The following is a 22,363-nucleotide window of genomic DNA, read 5'->3' as shown; positions in this document are numbered from 1 at the left end:
AACAAATCTGCTTTATGATATCTAAAAATTTAAGAGGCCTTTGAAAATGCTGCAATTATGGAGTACTTTGAGTATTTTAGTGATCGAGTAAGGAACAAGTGAACTAGATACTGACACCATCTAGTGGCACCTTGCAGGGCTAAATGTGATTAACATTGGCTTTTGGGTTTGCTGTTATAAAGTTAAGAGCAAGAATTAATTTGATGACACACCCTTGAAAAGGGAACTTTTAAACCAACTTAAAGCTTCATATTCTTCAGTGTAAATCAATACTTGTTTTCTTAAATAGATTTTTTTAAGCTATTAACTTTTTAAATAAACACATTTCTCAGTGCTTATCTGATATGAAATCAAACATTAAGACAGAAAATCAGATGAAGAACTGCACCTGTGAAGAAAGGAAAGGGCACATGCATTGCTTTAAATTTTACAATGCTTCTAGGAAAAAATAAGTCTTCATTCAATAAACACCTAGGAGAGATATGCAAGTTATGGAAACAGCTTATTACATAGCGTAGGTTTTATCCACCACAGAGTTGTAACCTGTGTCTACTGTCAGAACATAAAGACACCAAAAAGAAGAAATTCCAAGGCAGAGTCAACGGAATTGATGCTTTGCTTAGCAACACATTGGCTGGTTGGCTGGAGCCAGAACACAGTGGTTAATGGAGTTAAATCCAGTTGGTGGCCAATCACCAGTGGCATTCCCCAGAGCTCGCTGTTGGAATCAGTTCTATCTAGTATCTTCATCAGTGATCTGGATGAGTGGATCAAGTGCACCCCCAGTAAGTCTGCAGATGACAGCCAGCTGGATAGGAGTGTTGATCTGCTTGAGGGCAGGAAGGCTCTTGAATGGGATCTCAAAAGTGATGGGCTAAGGCCAACTGTATAGGGTTCAAAAAGGTCAAGTGCTGGTTCCTGCACTTGGGCCACAACAACCCCATGTAACGCCACAGGCTTAGGGCAGAGTGGCTGGAGAGCTGCCCAGCAAAGGACCTGGAAGTGTTGGCTGACAGATGCCTGAACATGAGCTAGCAGTGTGCCTAGTAGGTAGGTAATGTAAGGTAGGTAATATCCTGGATTGTAGTAGAAACAGTGTCACCTACAGAACCAGAGAAGTGATTGTGCCCCTGTATTTGGCACTGGTGAGGACACACTTCGAATACTTTGTTCAGTTGTGGGTTCTTCACTACAAGACAGACATAGAAGTGCTGAAGCATGTCCAAAAAATGAGCAAGGAAGCTGGTGAACAAATCTTGCAAGCTATGTCTGAGGGAGCTGGGGTTGTTTTGCCTGGAGAATAGGGGGCTGAGGGTAAACTTTATCAGTCTTCGCAAAAACCGGTCCAGCTACATTTAATAATAACAACAATCTTCTACTGCTAACCCTCACCCCACACACTCATCATTTATAACGAGTAATTTGATGTTCTAAGCTTAAGATAACATTCTTACTTCTCTCTATAGGAATTTCACATAATGTTTTGAACCGCCTGAAGTTAAACTGCTCAGAATTTACTGACAACATACTAAAGATGAAATAAAGAACTCTAAATAGAAGAACCCACTTTTTTTTTGCCAGTTCTTAACAATTACAAGCAACAAAATAAAACTCCTTAAACCTAAATATCTGAAAAACAGTCATCTCTTCCTCAACTCATGCAGACTGCTATGCTACTTAAAATCCATTTTGTTCTGGACTCTTCAGTAAGAGACAGCTCAGCAGCAAGCCTGCAGCAACCAGCACAATCCCTTCTACGCTGGGAACTTCTCTCTTGCATTTTGCAAAATGATTCCTACTACTCTGTACCACAGAACACAGCACATTGAAATGCTTACTAATGACAATGCTTTCCTTCCAAGTCCTAGAAGACTAAGAGATTAACCGCTACAGAGAAATGCTCTACAGACACTGAATTGCAAATACAAAGGAACACATGTATGTTTTTGAATTTGGCAGTTGTTCTCACAATCAAAACACCATACATAAGAACAATAAAAAAGTGTTTGAGTTTAGGCTGTATCTTCATAAACAAGCACCTCAATAAACATTTGGGGGGAGGAGTGTCCAGTTTTGTTTTAAATTTTAGCTTAAAAGTTGCTGAAAAATGTCCTTGGACTAATTAACATTATAAATTACTTACAACAATTTTACCTTACTGCTTTTGACAATGAAGTCACTACCTACAAACAAAATAAGTATTATTAAAACTGTTCTCTGACATAGTGGGTAAAAAATGTAATCACAACTTCAGTACAGCAACAATAATTATTTTTGTGCAGTATTTACTGTGTTTTAGGAACCATAATGTGAATAATTTGATGTTTTTTTCCAAATAATTCATGAATTGCATTATCTCCTCCTACTTCCAGGAATTTTGCTTAGAGAACAGCAATTCAAGGAGAAAAATGATAAAACTAAGCTTCCACTTGTGCAATTGTTATCTGTCCTCCAAGTCACAGGTTGGAATGCAGTCAATAAATACAGCTCTTCAATAGAACAGATATAAATATCCCTAAAGAAAACACAGATGATGTCAGCCCATGAGCTCATTAAATAACATTCGACTAGAACTGAAATGTTAAACGTCACTGTCTCTGTACTCCTTATAGAAACCAGCGTCAAGGGAAAAGAAAAAAACACTGATGTAACATCAGCTTCCTCCAAGACTAGCAGCACAATAATTTCAGTAAAATCCTAGCCCTCCCAGGGAATGCAGCAGCAAACAAGATTCACGGGTATATTCCACGGAATCCTTGCTAGATTCACAATGCTGCTAGCGTCCAAAAGCCTACATGACAACTCATCAGTCTCCTTTGGCAAAACCTCTGGCAGAGGTTTCACATTCTGGGGCAATTGCATCACTTTTTTCTGCTAGGCTATTTTTCAGTTGGATCAGTTCCCCACACAGCTGCATGTTCAGCTGTGCCAGCACAAAGTAGAGAGCAGCAACAAGCAGATGAGGGCTGCCACTAAAGACACACCCAGGGAACAACGGAGTTTGGAAACCTCTGAAACAATCAAACAGCTGGCGAATATCTGCCTCACTAGAAAACAAGGAGGAAGACATTAGGGTAGAGTTAACAAAATGCTACTGAGGAAACAGAATAGTTTTGACCAAGAGGAGTGAACGTTCTCAGTTTGAGAAACCCTGAAGCCAAGTTCTGACCAGTAATGATCAAGATGATGAAAGCTGGGCACAGAAACCACCTTTGCTACGCTTACTAAGCTAAATCAATCTCCCTTGCTTATAACTGTCCAAATACAAGTCAGTGGCTCAACAGCATTCAGAATATGCAAAAAGGCTAATATCTTGCCTAGGCCCAACTCCTAACAGCAGTAGATATTAATTAACGAGATAACTCGAATACCATGGCTGCAGAGAAAACTCTTTAAGTAACAGCAAGCAATTCAAACATACTGCATTTTGGAAAAACTACAAATTGCTGATCAGCTTCAGATATCTTAAAGGCTAGGAAAAAAACACTGTGATACTCTAGTATAGAATGAACCTCAGACACTAATTTCTAATGTAAATTCAAAACTTTCATTCCCGACAAGTACTTTTTTATGAGCAAAAGCATATTAAATCAGGACTTCAGTGGCTGCAAGTGATAGAACATATAATGCACATCAAGAGAAATTACTACAACACTTAACAGGTTTAATTTTATAATATAAATATATATGCTAGATATATTTAGACTGCATCAAAGTATCAGCCAGCAACTTACTCCACATTCAGAGGTAGCCTGCCCTTAAGTGATATTCCCTGTGTATATGCAGCAAGGAATGACATGTAGTAATCTATCATGACTCTCAGGGTCCCTCTTTTCCGGGGTAGGAGTCCTAAATTCTTATTAAGAAATGACCTGAAGTCTTTCTTACTACACTTATAAGAAGGTAAACACTCATGTGAAACAAATATACCCAACTGTATGATGGATGTTTGTCAACATACTTATAAAAATGAGACAGATCAAAAAATGGATAAATTATATACGTGAAACCTAGAAACCTAACAGATCTCCATCAACTGAGCATTGCTTCATCTTGATTACTTATCATACTTCTGCAATCAACTAGCAATGTTGTTCTGCTCCACACAAAATATGTTACACTTTTAAACAAAGAATACTATCACATTTGCCTTTAATAAAGACACTTCTTCTACATTACATAAAAAGGTATATACATTTTTAGAAGAGATTTAATTAAATAAATTAGTTGAGCAGCACTTGTCATGCTGGTATCTTGTAATATTTTATTAATTACATACAATTCATTAAACACATCAACTTCTCCACAACTTAGTCCAAGACTAACTTCAGACTAGACAGATTTCCAGTTCTGAAGATCATCCTGCCTCAGCATTTTACACTTGTGGAACTTCAGGCCTTAAAACTTGGAATAAATATATAATAGTGAAATCAAGACATTTCTTAACTCCCTATACTTTTCAGCTCCCAAGCATCTAAAATTTATTTGTAACTAAAACGTATGATAATCCAAATTATCAGAATGTATTGAATGCAATAAAATATATTTTTACTTTAAATTTATAATGCAACACACTAGCATTCTGTTTCTTTCAAGTAATAGCAGTAAATTAATTATAGAATACATGTCTTTTTGCATTGTGTAAAATACTTTTATGGTACTTGGTACTGGAGTTCCAACAACTTGTTGTGAACGTGTATCTCTCAAAAAAAGAAACCCCTTGAACTTCCTTTTTGCTACCAATTAAAATTCCTCCAGTATTATTCTCACTACCACCCTATTTCTTTGAAAATATAGATACACCTTAGTTTAATACTTCATTACTACCAAAGTTTTTTCACTTCTTGAGGCTTCTTTCATGATTAAGATGTATTACCCCGTATTTTATTTCAAGGTCTATTATATTAAGTATTTTAATTCAGGGGTTTAATACCTAAATGCTTCTTCCCACACAGATTTTTTTGTACTTGTTTACAGTTCTACAGAACTGGTATTTAGAACTGTCCTGTTTATTTTTTATACTTGCTCTTAAAACTATACACAGTACAAAGCAGATTCTTCATTGATAAATCTCACCTCTGATCCATAGTAACATCTAGTCCCACCACTCTTTATCATTATCAACTTAACTGTAAAGTTAATACAGTTAAGCTCACAATACTGTGCTGTCTTTGCTAAGTAAAATATATCCAATAAACCATACTGTGCTCACATCATACTGAGTTGTATTAGGCTACTCTGAAACAACAGTGTAAGTTGTTCGCAGATGGCATGGTTGAATTTTCTTTAAAAAAGAAAATAATATAAAATGAAATAAAACAAAAACATGGGATCAGATCATTTTTCAGGAAATTCTACAGCCAATGTATCTCCCCACTCCCTTCATGTCTCTGGAATCAGAAATACCAGTGGTTGTATTTCTTCAGCTGAATGGAATATAGGTACCAGCTGTGGGTTCCTAATGGTAGAGCTTGTGGGTACTAAGGTTCCTAAGCTTCTCATATACTCAACAGAAAGAGACAGATGCCTCAATCACTCAAAGCCACCTGAATTTACATACTGAATTTAGGTAACTGCAGATTCCACCCTAGTAACATCAAATCTAAATATTTGTCACCTAAAAAACTATGAAGGCAAGGTAGGTTCCCAGGAACCTTAATTCACACTGGTTTATGTTAGATAGAGTGAACAAATGGACACATAGAAATGCCTGTTATGCAACAGTCCACAGCTACCCTAAATCACTAAGCAGTGCTTTTGAACTACAGTCAGTTACAATTAATTTTCCAATTTCTATGTCCCATGGTCAATGGAAACCAGTATTTCTGTGTGCTTTGAAAAAGGAGGGGAGTAGACATTTTTCAGGTGGGAGTGTTTTTTGTTTCCTTACACAAAGTCAAACAGAACTGCTTTCATATTAAAACTAAAAATCAACAACAATGAAAAAAGGAAATCCTATTAAAAAAACCCCTGTTCTGTTCTAATTAGCAGTGTCGAGTAAAATCCAAAAAGGCTTTCTAACTCATCCATACCTTCCACATCATTGAAAGGGAGGCAGCTGGGCCTGACACACAGTATGACATGAAGCAGAAACAAGGACAAGCTGAAGATCTAGTGCTAGATTCAATAAGCAACACAGCAGAGTATCTTTGGGAATCCATACTACTACCAAAAAAGCACTCTACTGACCAGCAAGAAGCAAAGAACCTCATGTACACTTGGTGCTATGTTCACTGGCTGCAAAACAATTTAAGTAATTTCAAAAACTAATGAAGCAGAGATCTAAAAAAACATCACACACACCCTCAACACACACCCCTCCTCCCCAAATCTCTACACCTGTTCTTTTAATACGCTCAGTATTCAAAATAGAACTTGAAACAGACTTTAAGTGCAGCTTTTTACTTTAAGATTAGCACTTTCAGCCTCATCTCACCTGTTGAGATTGTAGATATACATGAAAGCACTAAGGTGGGGTCTCATCGTATGCACCTGTGTCTTACACCCCCCCATAGGATCACCCAAGAGGATCCTCAGAGGCACAGATTCAACCACTTGTACGGTCATGTAATAATGAACCAGAAAAGTGAAGTACGCCATGTGGTCCTAGTATATAAACTAAATAAACTTAATATTTATACTCGAGCTAGTAGTTTTCATAAATATATCATCAGTCTTATTCTGTTATGGACTTTGAAATACAGTACAAATCAAGAAAAGCGAGTTATCAAAATGGTTTTCAGTCTATTGTGTCACCTACATCAAATGACAATTCCACAACGACATTTGTCAGAAGTACAAAAGAACCTTACCTTTAGGATAATCTTCCAATAAGAGGTTGAAGTGACCTAACTGACAAAAGAAATCAGACTCGACCTTTCCTTCAGCTTTCAAAATTAGCGATTCATAGCAGCGAACAGCCTGGGAAAAAGAAATACAAGGTTTTCAAAACTCTGTATTTATCTAAAGCAAATAATACATTTTCTGTACACTTTGTGAGAAATAACAAGTTTCTTGTTATTCTGCAAGGAAAAAAGTCTACAAACACTCTCAATAAGTTGTAGTTAGTTATGCTTTTTCTTATCTCAACCCACAAGTTTTACTTTTTCACTTTTTTTCACTTCTCATCTCACTGAGTTGGGAACAGTAAGCAAGCAGCTGCATGGTGCTTTGTTGCTGGCTGGCATTAAACAACAGTGTATGAGCAGGTCTCAGTTTTCATCCTAAGCTTGAGATGTATTACATAGGCTTTCACCTACATTCAAGTTCAGAATAGCCTTATTTTATAGCTGTTTTCAAAAATAAAGTTCTGATGGATAAAAACAAAGCTATGCTGCTGTAAAACTGTAGCAACATGGATAACATTTGTATTAAATCTATTAAGTGTACATGCAGTATTAAAATGATTTAATAAAACCATTCAAATTACATATTTCAAACTGTAGCTATCTGGCCACATTTTGAAGACAAAAACTGAGACATGTATTTGCCTCTGTATCAAAGAACTACTGCAGAATTGTTCATTCACGCTGTTCATTCACCTTAGCAAACTGCACTGGAAGGACTGGAATTCTGTTGACAGTTAATCAAAGCTACTGCTCCTTTAACTTTATTCCCGCCACTGTGAATATCGGAATCAGCCAACTCTCTAACTAAAGAACATGATCCCTGGAATCAGAAGCAAAGCACACAAGTCCAAAGTGAGTTTCTCAGAATTACTACATGTATGTGAACCAATTCTCAACATTCAGGCTCATCCGATGAACCTATCATAATCTGCAAATTTTTTAATGCAGAATCTAGGAGTTTGTGCCTTACTTCCTGTCCTCACTTTTTGGTCTCATTTCTGGATTTGTACAAATTGTAACACGATTCCTGCTGGTTCCCATGTTATTGTCACAGATTAATTTTCAGATAGACCTTCCAGTCTCTGATGATATGCAATATCTGCTGCAGCTGTTGAAGAGAATATTCACACTGTGACATCTTCTTAAATTAATATTTTGTCTTCTAAAATTCAGTCAGTGTTCAAAGTATATAGAAACTACCATAGTAGTATAGATAAGCTACCACAAAATGTAGCTTACAAAAACCGCTGTAGTTAGAGTAGTTTATTTCCTTAATGATATGGCTGCAGGTATTTAAAGGCAACTTGACTTCATGAAGAAATACAACAGTATTTCCTATATTTGCTGTACAAGATGTTCAAGAAATTACACGTACATAAACAAAAAAGCATGAGGACCCTTAATATTTCTCCTATACCTTTTTAAGAAAATCCTTATTGAAAGATATGTCACGAGTATCTGCAGCACTATATATAGTAGGGATACAAAACAGCTGTGCTGAAGTCATTCAAACAATTCAGATCAATGCTCAACAAGGCAAATTTTCCCTTTCCCTTACAATATACAGCTAAGTTATGTAATGCCAGCACATGGCAAGGCACAGGGCACCAGAGCAGCAAACAGAACTTCCCCTTTAAGTAACTGCTAACTGTATGTTAACTGTTACTATAAGAGCAATTACATTACACCTTTAAGTACATCCTCTAACTTATTTGCAACATTATCAAGGAAATGTATTTATGCAAACTTAAATCATGGAAGTTGTTTCATATTAATTTTTTAAATTCTTCTAGCACATTCCCTTTTTTCTATTGTAGCTAGCAACAGGACAAGGGGTAAAGGGATGAAGCTGGAACACAGGAAGTTCCACTTAAATATAAGAAAAAACTATTTCACTGTGAGGGTGACAGAGAAGTGGAACAGGCTGCCCAGAGGGGTTGTGGAGTCTCCTTCCTTGGAGGCCTTCAAGACCCACCTGGACACGTTCCTATGGGACCTGATCTAGGTGAACCTGCTTCTGCAGGGGGGTTGGACTAGATGATCTCTAAAGGTCCCTTCCAACCCCTACCATACTATGATTCCCAAAAAAAGGAAACAGAAACTAAAAGCAAGCTTTAATCCCCCAGCAGGAACACCCAAGCCAACCTCTGAATCCCTGGAGGATAAGCAGACTAATCAATACATGGCTCCTGCTCATCCTAGTAGCCATAGCAGACAAATTTGATTTATCCAACTTTGGTTCTGGTCAAGAAACTTTCTTTCTCATCAAAATTCTCCACAAACACCTTCATAAAGAAACAAGTTGGGTCTTTTTTCATAGATAAGCATGTGTCTCGTAGTTGAACGAACAGATGCAAAGCATTTTGCAGGACCAGGTCACAAATAGATGTATCTGTGTATGGTTTATTTGAAGGCATAATAAAAAAAATCTAATTTCAGTGGATTTTTAAGTGCCAAGGCTATCTATGGCACCACTTGTACAACCAATTTAATGCATCCTGAGACACTAAGAATTCCATGGAAGTTAAACTCCTCAGGTTTTTAAATATTGTTAGTTCTCCACACTGTATGTATTTGTAAGTGACTCAAAGGACTCAGCCTTGAGAATTGCTAGTATTAACAAATAAACAAGAAAGACCTTGAAATGAAGACTGCTACGAAACACTGTACATTTCCTTCCCTTAGTTCAAGATTGCATGAAGATAAAAGTAAAACCTGAAGAATTTAGGAACTTGACAAAATAATAATCCACAGCTGCTTTCAGTCTGGCGACCACAGAAGAACCACAAAACAAATACAGAAATGGCTGTAGGAAAACAAGCGGGTTTATACAATATTAAAAAAAACACCAAACACTACTCAGGTTTGTTCTCCATCTGCTTGATTAAAAGCAAACTGAAGTAATACACTATTGTCAACATTTATGACACAATGGTTACAAACCTCCTCTTATGACACTGTAGTTCTTGACTGGGGGCACTCTGATTTCAGAAATTCACGACTAATTCTTAGGACATGTTTAAATACAATAAAGTGAAGAAATATCGCTTAATGTATTTGTCAACTTAATAAATGATGGCAAATATTCATATATGTTCCAAAAAGGGGAAAAAAAATCTACTATTGTCTGTCAAATGCAATACTGAATCCATGTATGCTCAATACAAATTATTTCAAAGGGAAGGAACTGGAATAATTTCCCCCCCCTATTGTGGGAAGAATATCACAAACAAAAACAAAAAAACACAACCCCAAAACCCCATAAAGCAAATGTCAGTTTTGGCTATTATTAAGATCAGGTCTTTTCATGAAGAAAAGATCCTAGATTTGGGAATATACTATAACACCAAAAAAAGAAAAAAAAATGCAGTGATTCAAGAGACAAAACCAGAATTCTAAACACTGAATACAGAACTCAGCTCTACCTCATAACAGAGAAGGAAGGACAATGTTAGTTCTAACTCAGTTAACAGGAAGAAAAATACCATAACCACTGGCTGCAATTATTTGTATTTTACAGCAAAATTCAAATTACTGTTAAACAATTATACTAGAAAGAAATGAGAAAAAAAAATCAATACAGTTTTTTTAAAGTTTCTAAAGAAGATGATGTCTTTATATCTCTTCTTACTCATGACAAGCATGATTGACTAACATGAAAGCTGAAGAACTAAGTGGCCAAACATCACAAAATGATATGAAAATACAGAAGTGCACTGAGTCAACAAATTTTTACTGAAAATATAGAAAAAACCCCACTGATAACTAGGGAAAAACAAAAAACTAGCAATATAAACTCTTAGCATGGCAAGAGCTAGACAGTAATGTACAGTGAAATTGTTTTAATTTTACTGAAATATAAATTAACCATTCAAGAGAAAGACAGTGCTTTAATGCAGACAACACAGTGTAAAATGACAAATTCCAAGCCTCAGAGTGTTACCAAAACCTTAAAATTCACAACAGAAAACACTATTGCACATGCAGATAACTCTTTCATCATGGAGGTGGGACGGGACACAGACCCAAACAAACAGTTCCTGCTTCTTTTTTCTTGTTTCTCTAGAAAGCAATAACCTGAAGAGAAAGCTTTGTGAGTAGGTAGAGAAAATAATTCCACATGAAAAAGAACTGGAGAGATATCAACGTACTCTTCACAAATGAAATACATAGTACGCTAATCCTTAGAAATGAAACTTTAATTAGTTCTTAAGGGTTATTTTACCCTTCTGGAAACAAATGTAATTACACAGACAGTGCCAGACACTAAAGTGATTATCATGCTACCTTCTACAAGTCAGTCCAAAGGATATTTAAAGATCAGAAAAACATTTTTTGTATGCTCTGGGCTCATTCTCCTCACCTCAGTAACAAAATATGATGTTCTGAAAGACTTCCCTTCTTTTCCGCATGCCACAATTCACCAAAATGCACACATGATTTTGTAACAAAAATATCATCCTGAGAATAAACTCAGTTCTAGCTACTGCTCTGCAACAATACGTGTTGAACATGGCTCACTTCGGGTAAGCAAGGAGAGGAAAAGACTAGCCTGAATTCTTTACAAGTTAAACTAGTTTTTCCTCCCCTTCTCAATGACTGGCTGGATAAATACCACCTCCTGGGCAGTAGATGACTTAAACCACCATCTAATCCACAGAATTCACATTTTATTTAAGACAATCTATACTAATTCAGCAGATTCTCCACTGAAGGCTATCATACTATGTATGGACGGCACAATACTCCTAACTTTGCTTACTCTCTCACTCAATGTCAATCCCCACTACAAGTTTTCAAAGGTTCTTTATATGCTATCTTTCTCATGAAGCTCATACTGTGTTTTCTTAGATCTCACATATGAACTATATTATGTAAAAGCCTGAATAAGAGTGCTAGAAGTACAGCATGCTAGACACAAACACGCTTATGCTCCGAAAGAAATTTCTCAAGAGGTATATCACCTACTTTTGCAAATTTATTTTTCCTATGACATCATGAAACAGGACAAGCAATAAAGAAGAAAGGCAGTTGCATACATTAGCTACATGCACAGCTTGATGATAACACTTAGGATTAATTTTCTGTAAGAGCCATTACAGTGGTCTAGGTAGGACATATCTGTCATAAGGATCACCAGAAAAAAAACATCTGCTACATCTACAGTATAATCTGGAAGTAGAAGAAATGAAGCAGCAAACAGAAGGAGGTCAAAGTTGATGAGTTTGCAAGTCAAAATCAACACAAAAACTAACTGAAAAGTAAAAAGTATAAACAAAAAAAAAAGTTTTTGAGACTGGAGTGAAAGCAGCACACTGTCATCATAAGAAACAAATAGTGCAATAAAAATAGAATAGAAATTTAGAAACCTATTGCAGAGAATTAGTATCACACCAAAGAAAATGCTACAGTCAGATGGAGAATAGAAGACACTGGTAACTTCAAAATAATTCTCCCTGAAGCCAATTATCATTGGGAAATTAAGGGTTATCACTTCATAAAACATGTAGAATTGTAGAAGAGAATATAAAATAGAAAATACGCATATCAGTGATAAATGGAGAAAAGTTACAAAAACTTGTCACCACAGACAAGATAACAGTTATCAAGTATAACACCTTCTTTACAAGTGTTTTGTGTCAGATAGATGTAAACTCAATAGTGTAGGCTTCTCAAGGAAAAATACAGGAAGCTGTATTCTCAGCTGACAGTGTCCATCATTAATTGAATTTTGATGAAAAATTTGATGACTGGAGTTAATGAAGTTAATCACTGTACATTAATTCTGAGATCACCTTCAGGATATAACACAGACTTCTACACTTCTACTACTACAACACCCATTACTTCTTCTAAGTACGGTAAGATATCCTTACAAATACAGGTGTGTATGTATGTACAGACACTCCTACATCATACAGGAAACTAAATTCTAAACCACCAGCAAACAGAAAGCTCTCTACTATGTACCTGAAAACATTTTATAATCAGAAGATATATTTTGTCTTAATTTGTTCATTACAAATCCTGCATAGTTATTCTTAAAATAGCCAAACAAGTAAACAAAACAAAAGAAATATTTTTTTAAAATAGCAGTAGATTCTTCAAGTGGAAATTAAATCACTCAGTTTTGTCTAAAAATACAGAAATTTTTTATTGTTATTTTTACCATGATAATTCTTTTTACAGTAGAGTTGCAGCAATTTACTGTGGCAATTTTCTAGAGCTAATGAATAGTTCACCACACACTAAAATCTGGTTTTGTTCTATTAATTCTTAACTATACCAACACAGAACATTACAACTGAGGTGCAAGCATGTCATACTTGCAAATATTTAGACAGTAACTTTTTTATAGACAAACATCTTTTCTGAAAATGTTAAACTGGTTGTATGTAGGAGGCTACAGATTTTCATATAGGTTTTGGTAAAATACATCAAACAAATAGCTGGTTTTGAGTTCATTGGGTAAACAGCTTTAGAAATATAATTAAAGTCTATGCAGAAAGAAATAAAAGACTAATTAAATTCATAGTCTGCATTAATAGCTGCCTAATTTACCTAAGAAAAAAAAAGCATAAAAGTTTAAATTTGAGTAACTTCTATTTATGCAAAGCTCTTCTGATCCAGACACAAATCTTTTGAATTGTAACACTATCAGCTATCAAGTGTAAAGATGACAATGAAGTAATGAATAAAGAAGCTTGAAAAAAAATTAGAGCCATGTACATACATATGCATAAGAAAATGTCCACAAAGACTGACACAACAAACACATATTTGTGCAAATATTTAGTTTAAGACTAAATTGAATTATTTTCTGTGCTGTGGTTTGAATACAAGGTGATACAGTAGAATAATTAATAATTTTTGGTTTCTTAAATGCCACCAATTGCTCTGCTAAACCTGCACAGTCTAAACTTCAGTTCCAAAAAGGTTCAAGCACTAGAGGTGGCCCAGTTTTCAGAAATAAATATGTTGGTAGCTTAGCCTGAAAATAATACAAAAAGAAATTATTTTAGAAGAATGGAGATGAAAATGGGTCAGGAGCTGTTTATAAAAAAAAAAGTTTAAAAACTAATGCTAATAGGGTAGAAAGCATGGAGTTTTCAGCACCACAGGAGACAAAATAGGTAAAGGTACATTAAGACACAAAGGATAAAAAAATCTAATTGAAAGGAATTTAGTTGCAAATGCTGAAATACCATTATTTCAAAGAGTCTCAGAATACTAGTACTTCTAAAATTATCATAGCTAGTATAATAGGAAGGGTGCATCACAAAGATTTTCCCTCATATAACTAAAATCTCACATACAGGTACCACTCCACATATCATCTTCCTTGTTCCACTGTCATTCATATACACTTCTTTTGCAGCTGCTTAATTATGCTTAGACAACAGGGATGCCACTCATGTATAAAAGCAAGCAATACAGAAACATAACCAAACATGTATGAAAACCAGCTTCCATAGGAAAACAAACAAACAAAACAAAAGTTTTGGAGAAAAACTTCATACGCAGTAAACAACTTGAGAAGTGTCACAGTAACTCCCATCAAGACCTGTAGCTCATCTCTACTAATGCCTGCGTTATCCCTCACCTTTCTCATCTCATTTGTCATTGAACAAACACACACAAAAAATTGCAATGAGGAAATAAGAGGAATACAGTCTTCTGGAATAGTCACACAACTAATGATCAGTACCACTTCTGAACAGAAGAGGTGGTGTTTCTCATTCCAGGAAAGAAATAATGTCTAGTTGTCCTATGGAACAATAACAGGTGGTGGAGGGGTAGATACATTTAGATTTCAGAACTAGTATTAGTGCACTACAAAGTGCCAAGTCCAAATTATTTTAACTACTAGTGTGCATTTGCATGGTAATAAGCACTAAACACTAAGAAAAATGACAATATACTCAAACATTGCTTGGGAAGAAGACAGAGTCTTCTGATCTGTAAAACTTCATACTGAATTTTCACAGGCAACAGATTCTGAAGAATTCCAAAGCTGCAAGCTAGAAAGCCATATAGGTTGTCTACACAGACTGTTTTCATTAACATTTCCCTGGAGTTGGAAAGGTGACCTCGAAAATGCTTCCCAAGCCCTATCAAATTTTACATCCACTATAGAGATAAGATGTTAACAAATACAAGTGGAAAAACATGCATGTATCAAGCCTGATGTGAAATCTCTGTGTATCTCTATGTATTTTCAGGGATACTACTGAACTAGAAAAAAGTGCCTAGCTCAAAGGACAAAGTTCCTTGTTAAGTACAGCAGGTCAGAGAACAATTCTGTTACAGGGAGTAAGGGGTATGAAGGTGGCAAAACAACAACAACAACAAAAAAAAAAAATCACAAAACATTAAACTACCTAATAAGGATATTCATCTAGGATACAAAAGATTAAGATTTGGAGATTCACCTCTTTGGAACTTAAGACTTCAATTTGAGTTTCCCATACTCACAGCAAGTGCCTTAAACAGCAGAGATCACCTCACTTTTAAGCCAAAAGTCATCACAATGAGTCACAGCAGGACAGAGGCAGAATGACAGAGACTAAGCTTCCACTTATATGCAAATTACTTAGTTCCACCTATCCATTCCCCATCAACAACTACAGTATGATCCTGTGTACACAAGGTGGATTATGTGATTTAAAATAAACATACAACTAGGTGAAGAAGAATGCAATTCATTAGATGAAGGTATTGAGTTTGGGACCACATGACCATCTATCTTGGATGAATACTAATAAACACAGCCTAAATTACAAGTTCTTTTCAATTCTACCTCTGGCAGTGTGTTTCTCCTCCTTTTCTCATTTTACTTAGGCAATAGCCATCAGCGGTGGTCATGATGGCTGCATCTGGCTTAAGTTGGACTCTGGAGAGACAGATAACAACACAATAGCTAAGGGCCATAAATCTTGCACAACAGCTGAGCCTAGTTGTGCACGTGCCAATTGAAATACAGCTAGTATACAAACATGACTAAGTCAATCATCTTACTACATAAATAGCAGATAGCCCAGGGCCCATTGAGCAATCCTGCATGGCAGTGGGCTGCACACTAGCATTTCTCCTTGAGTAGAGACACCTTACAAGGTTACTTCTTGAGGCTGAGAGAACCCTTACTGCATCAGGTACTTGGTAAATGAATTGGGAATAAGAGTGCTGAAACTTTGAAATCTTAGCTAAGTAATACGAATGACTGATTGTACCTACATAACAATTTATAGACATAAACCCTTGGCCAAGTCTGGAACTAAGTCTGGATCCAGTTTCACCTAAAATTCCCTTAGAGAAGTTTACAATGCAAGAGGGTCCTCTCTGAACCTCATGAAGCAAGAGGAGAGTCTCCGTGACAGTTTTGTGTGACTGCATAACTAAAAAAGTATATTTGGTCATCAAATCTTGTTAACTACTGTCCACTTTGTTAACTCACTCTCTTACACCAATAAGATATCTTGTTGTTTCTCCCTTATGAGTGCATCTCTTCCTCAGTGACACCATCATGCTGCTATTCCTTCCAACAGAAGGATTTGCAAAATACTCTTTTCTACCATGCCCAGCTGGAAAAGGTACAATAAGCCCTTCTGTTGGACCTAACTTTCAGTTAGCACATACTCTGACTACTTAATGAACAACACTGATACTTGTGGACAAGAAGCCACCAATTCAAAGCATAAATAAATCAGTGCTCAATAATGTTGGCTTCTACAACCAATCACACTTAACTCTTTAATATTCAGTTCCAGATCTTTAAAAAAACAATGGTTAAAATTGTATTAGGTTTCAATTTAACAGCATAGGTTTAAGATCAAGAAATAACTGAAAATCCCAAAATAGCACCTTCACATTCAAGCCATGATTAATGACAGAATTTTACGAGTTTATCACAAAACTGCCTGGAAAACAAGTCACTACACTTCAGGAAAAGCAATACCCATCCCCAGCATACCTATGTCAAAAGGCAAATCCTCTAAACCAACAAAAGTCAAAAGCTCTTAGGTTAAAAATAAATAAATAAAAGGGAAAGGCAGGGGAGCTTATACACAATTCACTACCCTTAAAACTGTTTTTACACATTTGGCAGTCCCAAACTTCACAGAAACCAGGTAATGGCAAATTATTTATTTTTAAAATGTCTTTTTGTAGACTAAAAATTAAAAATTGAGCAATTACATAGAATTCCACTGCACAAAACCCAAATCTTTAACCAGGCATTTATCTTGTGTTGCACCCATACCACCTTCCAGAGTGACTAAAGCACTATCTCTAAATACTAAAACTGCCCCACCTTGCAGAACCAGAGAAAAAATTCAAAAATCTTTAAGCAATCAAACTGTTAGAAAGTATTTTATAAATCCACTGAGGTGTAAATTCCATTACCAGAGATTTCAAGTGGTATAAAATATTCCAAAAGAACAGATGGGCATTTAACACCAGGAAGTTCAAAGGCTACCAGTGCCATTCATAACTAGCATTAGTATGCCATTCATACACTAAATACCTTTGCAGATGTCCTCATGATAGATTACTGTAAGGTTTGCATTTAAAATTATATAATAATAGAAATAACTCAATGATATACATTTCAGACATTTATTGAGAAGCTTTTATTATTTATGATTATACAGTACTACATAGAATTCATTCCACAGAAAATGATCTATTTTGGTAAATGAAGTATCTGACTATTAACTGAAGCTGTAATGACTCAGGCTTTTAGGTGGGGGATCAACTCCTATACTGTTAAGCAGTTATCATCAATTTCAAGTATACATTAATGCAAAACCTTAGAAGGAACTTCAGCAGTTTTACAAGCAATATAGTTTCCAAAATGCAATCAACTTGAGGCTGCAAAAATGCACTGACATAACGACCCAGGGCATGAAGTCACTCAAGAGCTTTTCATTAAGACAGCTCCTTAACGCTAAAAAGTTGACTTTCTTTTCAAAGTTTTGGATGAATGAAGCCTATGTAACATGTCTTTGTTTAAATTCACTTTCAAAGTACTCAATGGCCTGATCACAGAAGGTCTTTAAATTGCCAGAATACATAAGTAGCAGAACTACAGTAAAAAGAACACTTTGCAATGCAAGAAAAGCTTACCTCCATGGAAAACTGGATTTTTTCACGTACTGGTCCCAAACAGTAGAACCAATCATCAACACAGTATATGTGGAAAGGTGCATACATTTTTATATTGGCCTTCATTAATACACAAAAAATCCACCATACATTGTCAAAAAATCCCTGTCAAAACAGTATGTCACCATGGCTAAACAATTACCCTAGAGAGGAAACAAGGAAAACAGCAAACCAAAAATTCTATGAACCAAGCACAACAGAGTCAGACACCGAACAAAGCTCTGAAGAGTCCATTAAGCACATTCACATAGCAGCAAATAAAAGTTCAGATAAAATAAAGTAGTAAGCAAGAGGGAAGGTGCAAGTGAGAGACAAAATCTTTGTTGGGGAAAATGGCACAGGAGAACAGTAGACGGCTCACTATTTACTCAAGCCCCCTCTTCATTATCATTCCATTCCTATTTCATCTGGCAGCAGAACAGCCTTCCTCGACACGCAGTATCTCAGCACAGTAATCACTTCAATCATGGCAGGCACGCAAGACAACAAGTGATTAGCCCTCTGTAGAGAATGTTTGGCCAGGATGAACAAATACAAAGCTGAGTTAAAGAATATTTTAAAATGCCTGAAATTTAAATTTAAGGCATTTTCAAGTAATCATAAACAGCAAAGGGAAGCATGTAAGTCAGTCCCAAATGCCAATCTTTTTAATCCTTTTATTTTAAAGTGTCAAGTGTAGTACAAAAGGTTCATTTTTCATAGCTTTCCGCAGTATCAGATTTATTCATATCCAAAAGAAGCAAATACTGTCATTCTGGAACCCTTGTGACCTGTCCTGTGCAAGCAACAGGAGGTGTGTAAGCTTTATGCTTAAACTTGGAAACATGAATAACACTTGCATGCACAAGAGAGATTATTTGTTGTCTTCAGGCCACAGATGGAAAACTGGCATCTCACAAGGTGCATGTGGCTTACATCAGAAAGACCCAGCCCAGCACAAAAGGAAGAACAAGGAAGCATGCAAGCCAAGGCAACGACAAGGAGTCCCAGAATCAGAGTGTGGATAAAGGAAAGCAGATTTGAAGTAAATGCTACAAGTTTTAAGTATAAAATTTACTTTTACAATCTTTTTGCAGGCTTGTACAACAAAGCACACAGATCTGCATTTGAATTTATGCTAAGAAGAAAAAAAATACAGTATACTGAAAATATGTTTAAAACTTTTTTACCATGAGATAACTTGGAAAACTTAAAGTGTTTGGTGTAGTATTAAAATCAAGTTTGAAGCTCTCATTAATTTTATTTCCCTACCTCTCTAGATGTAAAGAGTTGGTTGCTAGTCTCTCTCACACCCAGGCAAACTTAAAGCAGCTGAACCTCAACTCTGTTCTCTTTATTACTGTAATGCATAATGGTACTGGTATGCTGCACAACGTGCAACAGGCATAAATAAGTTTGTCAAAATTTATTCCTTTTGTGTGGCAATGCAATGAGATTTGAGACTCTGGATCACAGTATCTTGCTCTTGTTTCCCATACAGTTAAACATGATTTTGCTTTTCCTGTGAGTCAGACCAAGCTCTAATAAAAATCCATTTTCACTCGTATATAATAGTCTCCGAGCACAACAAAATTCATCATATTACAGTAGTTCACCTTTTAAGTACATTTATTGGTGGCAGCCTATCATTATCTCCATAATTTGCAGTGATACAATATTGGCCTTTGGATTGAATTTATAGCATTATTTTAGGTCTATCAACTATAAATGAGGTGAGGACACTACAACTTGAAAAGGCACCATCAGCATGTCAGAGAGAAATTTTTCAAAAGTAAATCTATGAAGCATGTAGGAGTAAAATATTATAAAACCATGTAAGATCCTGAACTCTGCAACAGGCTTATTAAAACTACTCAAAAACTCCTCAAGTATATTAATTACTGGATTATGAGGCAACAAACCAAGATAAGTATACACTACTAATATAAAGCAGATGAAAAAAAACCATAGATAATTCTGGAATTAAACAGAGGATAACTTTCCAACAAAGAAAAATAAGATGACCGCGGTAAGTCAGATCAATAGTGAAATCTAGTGCAGCATCCACAGATAAACTGCAAGGAACCACCTTCTGTTTATTCTGAATTTGTTTCCTGGTAGTTTCAGTTGATGCTCCCAAGCTCTTGCAGGGGCACAGACAGGGAGCAACCTATTCTAAAAGCAAAAATACTAGTATCATTTCAGCAGATTTGATCTATTAGATTCTATAAAATTTCTCTATGTTCAGAAAAGATATATTATGCAACTCTGAAAGATAACTGCAGAGAAGAGTCACTACTGTAAAAGGAAGTCAAAACAGCTCAAATGATTTAGCTTAGCAAATCAAAAGCTAGCATGACTATTTTCTAGGAGTACTAACAGGACAAACACCAGGGAAAGAGAAGAGTTACTTCAGTCTAACAACAACACTGACAATATGTAACTCTAGACTGAGAATTTTTAAAAGAATTTGAACAATCAGAAAAAATTAGGATCTTGTACAGAATTTAAATGGAAACTATAGAAGCAAAAGGGCACTTTTAAGTACTCTTGTTTATCACTTTTAAGACATGGATTTTGATAAATGCAATTTTACACGTATCTATGTATCTGTGACCTATCTGCAACATGAAGGGACAGGCTTGAAAAACTGGAAGCTTTTTTACTGGAAGCTGGAAACTCCCATGTAAACCTATGTATTCTTTCACGTTCTTTCTAAAAGACTCAGATAGAAACTGCTTTCAGAAATTCTGTGCAAAGTGTGACAGACCAATACCAATTACTTACTATAAAGAGCTAAATTCTGAAACAAAAGGCTTATGCCTTTTGAGGTACCTTTGAATAAAACTATTTGTGACAGCTTAGGTAAAAGACTGAACTAACTTCTTAAGGTTGTGAACTATGACATCCTTACTGTCCAGAGAGGATGCAAATAGACTGTCTTAAAGTCAAAGGTGTAACTACAGATCAAAATCTCACAGATAATATTTGAAATCTGGTCAGTTTCAGCAACATAAATACCTGTGGGATTCAGTGCTTGGATTCTCTCCAGAGAATCTCAATTTAATTTTTTTATTAGTAAAGGAATGCAGTTTTTTAGTAGATATATTTATTAAAAACAAAACCCACCGATTGTGTTTTAGCTTCAGCACTACTCTAACAAGTACTACCACTGTAGATATATCTGTGTCAACTAACATTACAACTGAAGCTTCCCATCACCATATAGACTAGCTCTCCTTTACACAAAGGTAACTGCTTTTCAAAACTCACCTATGAAATATTTTTCTCCTGAATTTGAAGAAAAGCTTTATTTTAGCAGTTCCCATGAAAAGAAAAATGAAAGAGCAAGAATCTTCACAAAAAGCCAGTAGCAGTACATTTGGTAATATATTTCCAAAACTTCATTATGGCTCTGAAACAATAAAAAGTTATTCATAACTTTCTAACAAAGCATTTAAAGAGTCAGAAAAAAAACCAACAAAAAACCCCATCCCAACCACCCAAATGTAAACAGAAATGAGAATGGATATCACTCTCTAAATAGCTTCTGATGTCTCATGCCGAACGTTCATTGCAACTCCCAGCATAGTACCAAAAGAATGAACAGCGCTCTTGCCTCAAGAGCTATCAATATTACGCTATAAGAAAAACAGGCATTCAGTAGTCATGGCAGCTACATTAGAAAGGGTATTTTTAAAAGTTTCATAATGCTAAGCTGTCTCAAGTTCCCTAAAAGCAGTATATTCCAAGTAACCATTCACAGCATTTGCCTTCCACAGATGTTTCCCCCACCAACATTTGAATGGGCAGAAGCAGGTAATTTACTCTCGGCTGTTTCTCTTACCCAGTCACTAGGCTTCTTAACTCAGACTTACTCTTTTTTTCCAACATATATATACATACAGCCACTGTCACCTATTCTTTTGAAATGTTCTTAGCTCTCATAAAGCTTATGAATGTCAATTTGTCTCTTCAAATCAGAAATGTCATCAACAAGATCAGAAGCAAATGACAAAAGAAACAGATCCAGCAAAATGTAGCATTACCATTGGGATTCTGTTCTCATTTCTGTTCAGGACTTGAGAACCAAACAACTAACTTATTACCAATTTTCATCAAGTCTAAATCTGGCACAGTATTTTAAAATTCGAAGAGTGCTACTTTCAGTATTGACATCCTAATGCTACTACTTGCTTTCACTGTCAAAAAGGTCTCGTTGTCTAAAGCTATAGCTATATGGCTATAGTGAAAGCTATGGATAGTGGTATTATCACTATTTTTGTAAAGTTTACCTGAGAATGTAATATTCCTTTTAAATAGAAACTGTAGCTCTAGGTTGGTCAAATAGGTTTTGAGTGACAAGCTAACTA

General features: G+C 35.7%; 1 protein-coding gene across 17 annotated transcripts in view; it reads right to left on the bottom strand.

The window, feature by feature from the left end:
• The window catches only part of KDM6A (lysine demethylase 6A), a 150,212-nt gene that overhangs the window by 107,409 nt on the left and 20,440 nt on the right, over positions 1-22,363 (bottom strand). For all 17 annotated transcript variants that reach the window (XR_009819101.1, XM_062000349.1, XM_062000358.1 and 14 more), the window contains exon 3: positions 6,813-6,921. Coding sequence is in view for 16 of the 17 variants with exons in the window: in XM_062000349.1 (XP_061856333.1) it covers positions 6,813-6,921 (109 nt within the window). In the remaining variant the exon portion in view is untranslated. The remainder of the gene's footprint in view (positions 1-6,812; positions 6,922-22,363) is intronic.

The sequence above is a fragment of the Colius striatus genome, chromosome 1, assembly GCF_028858725.1.
Source record: "Colius striatus isolate bColStr4 chromosome 1, bColStr4.1.hap1, whole genome shotgun sequence".
Classification (NCBI taxonomy): domain Eukaryota; kingdom Metazoa; phylum Chordata; class Aves; order Coliiformes; family Coliidae; genus Colius; species Colius striatus.
The sequence above is the reverse complement of the archived record's forward strand: the minus strand, read 5'-3'. Positions and strand labels throughout refer to the sequence as shown.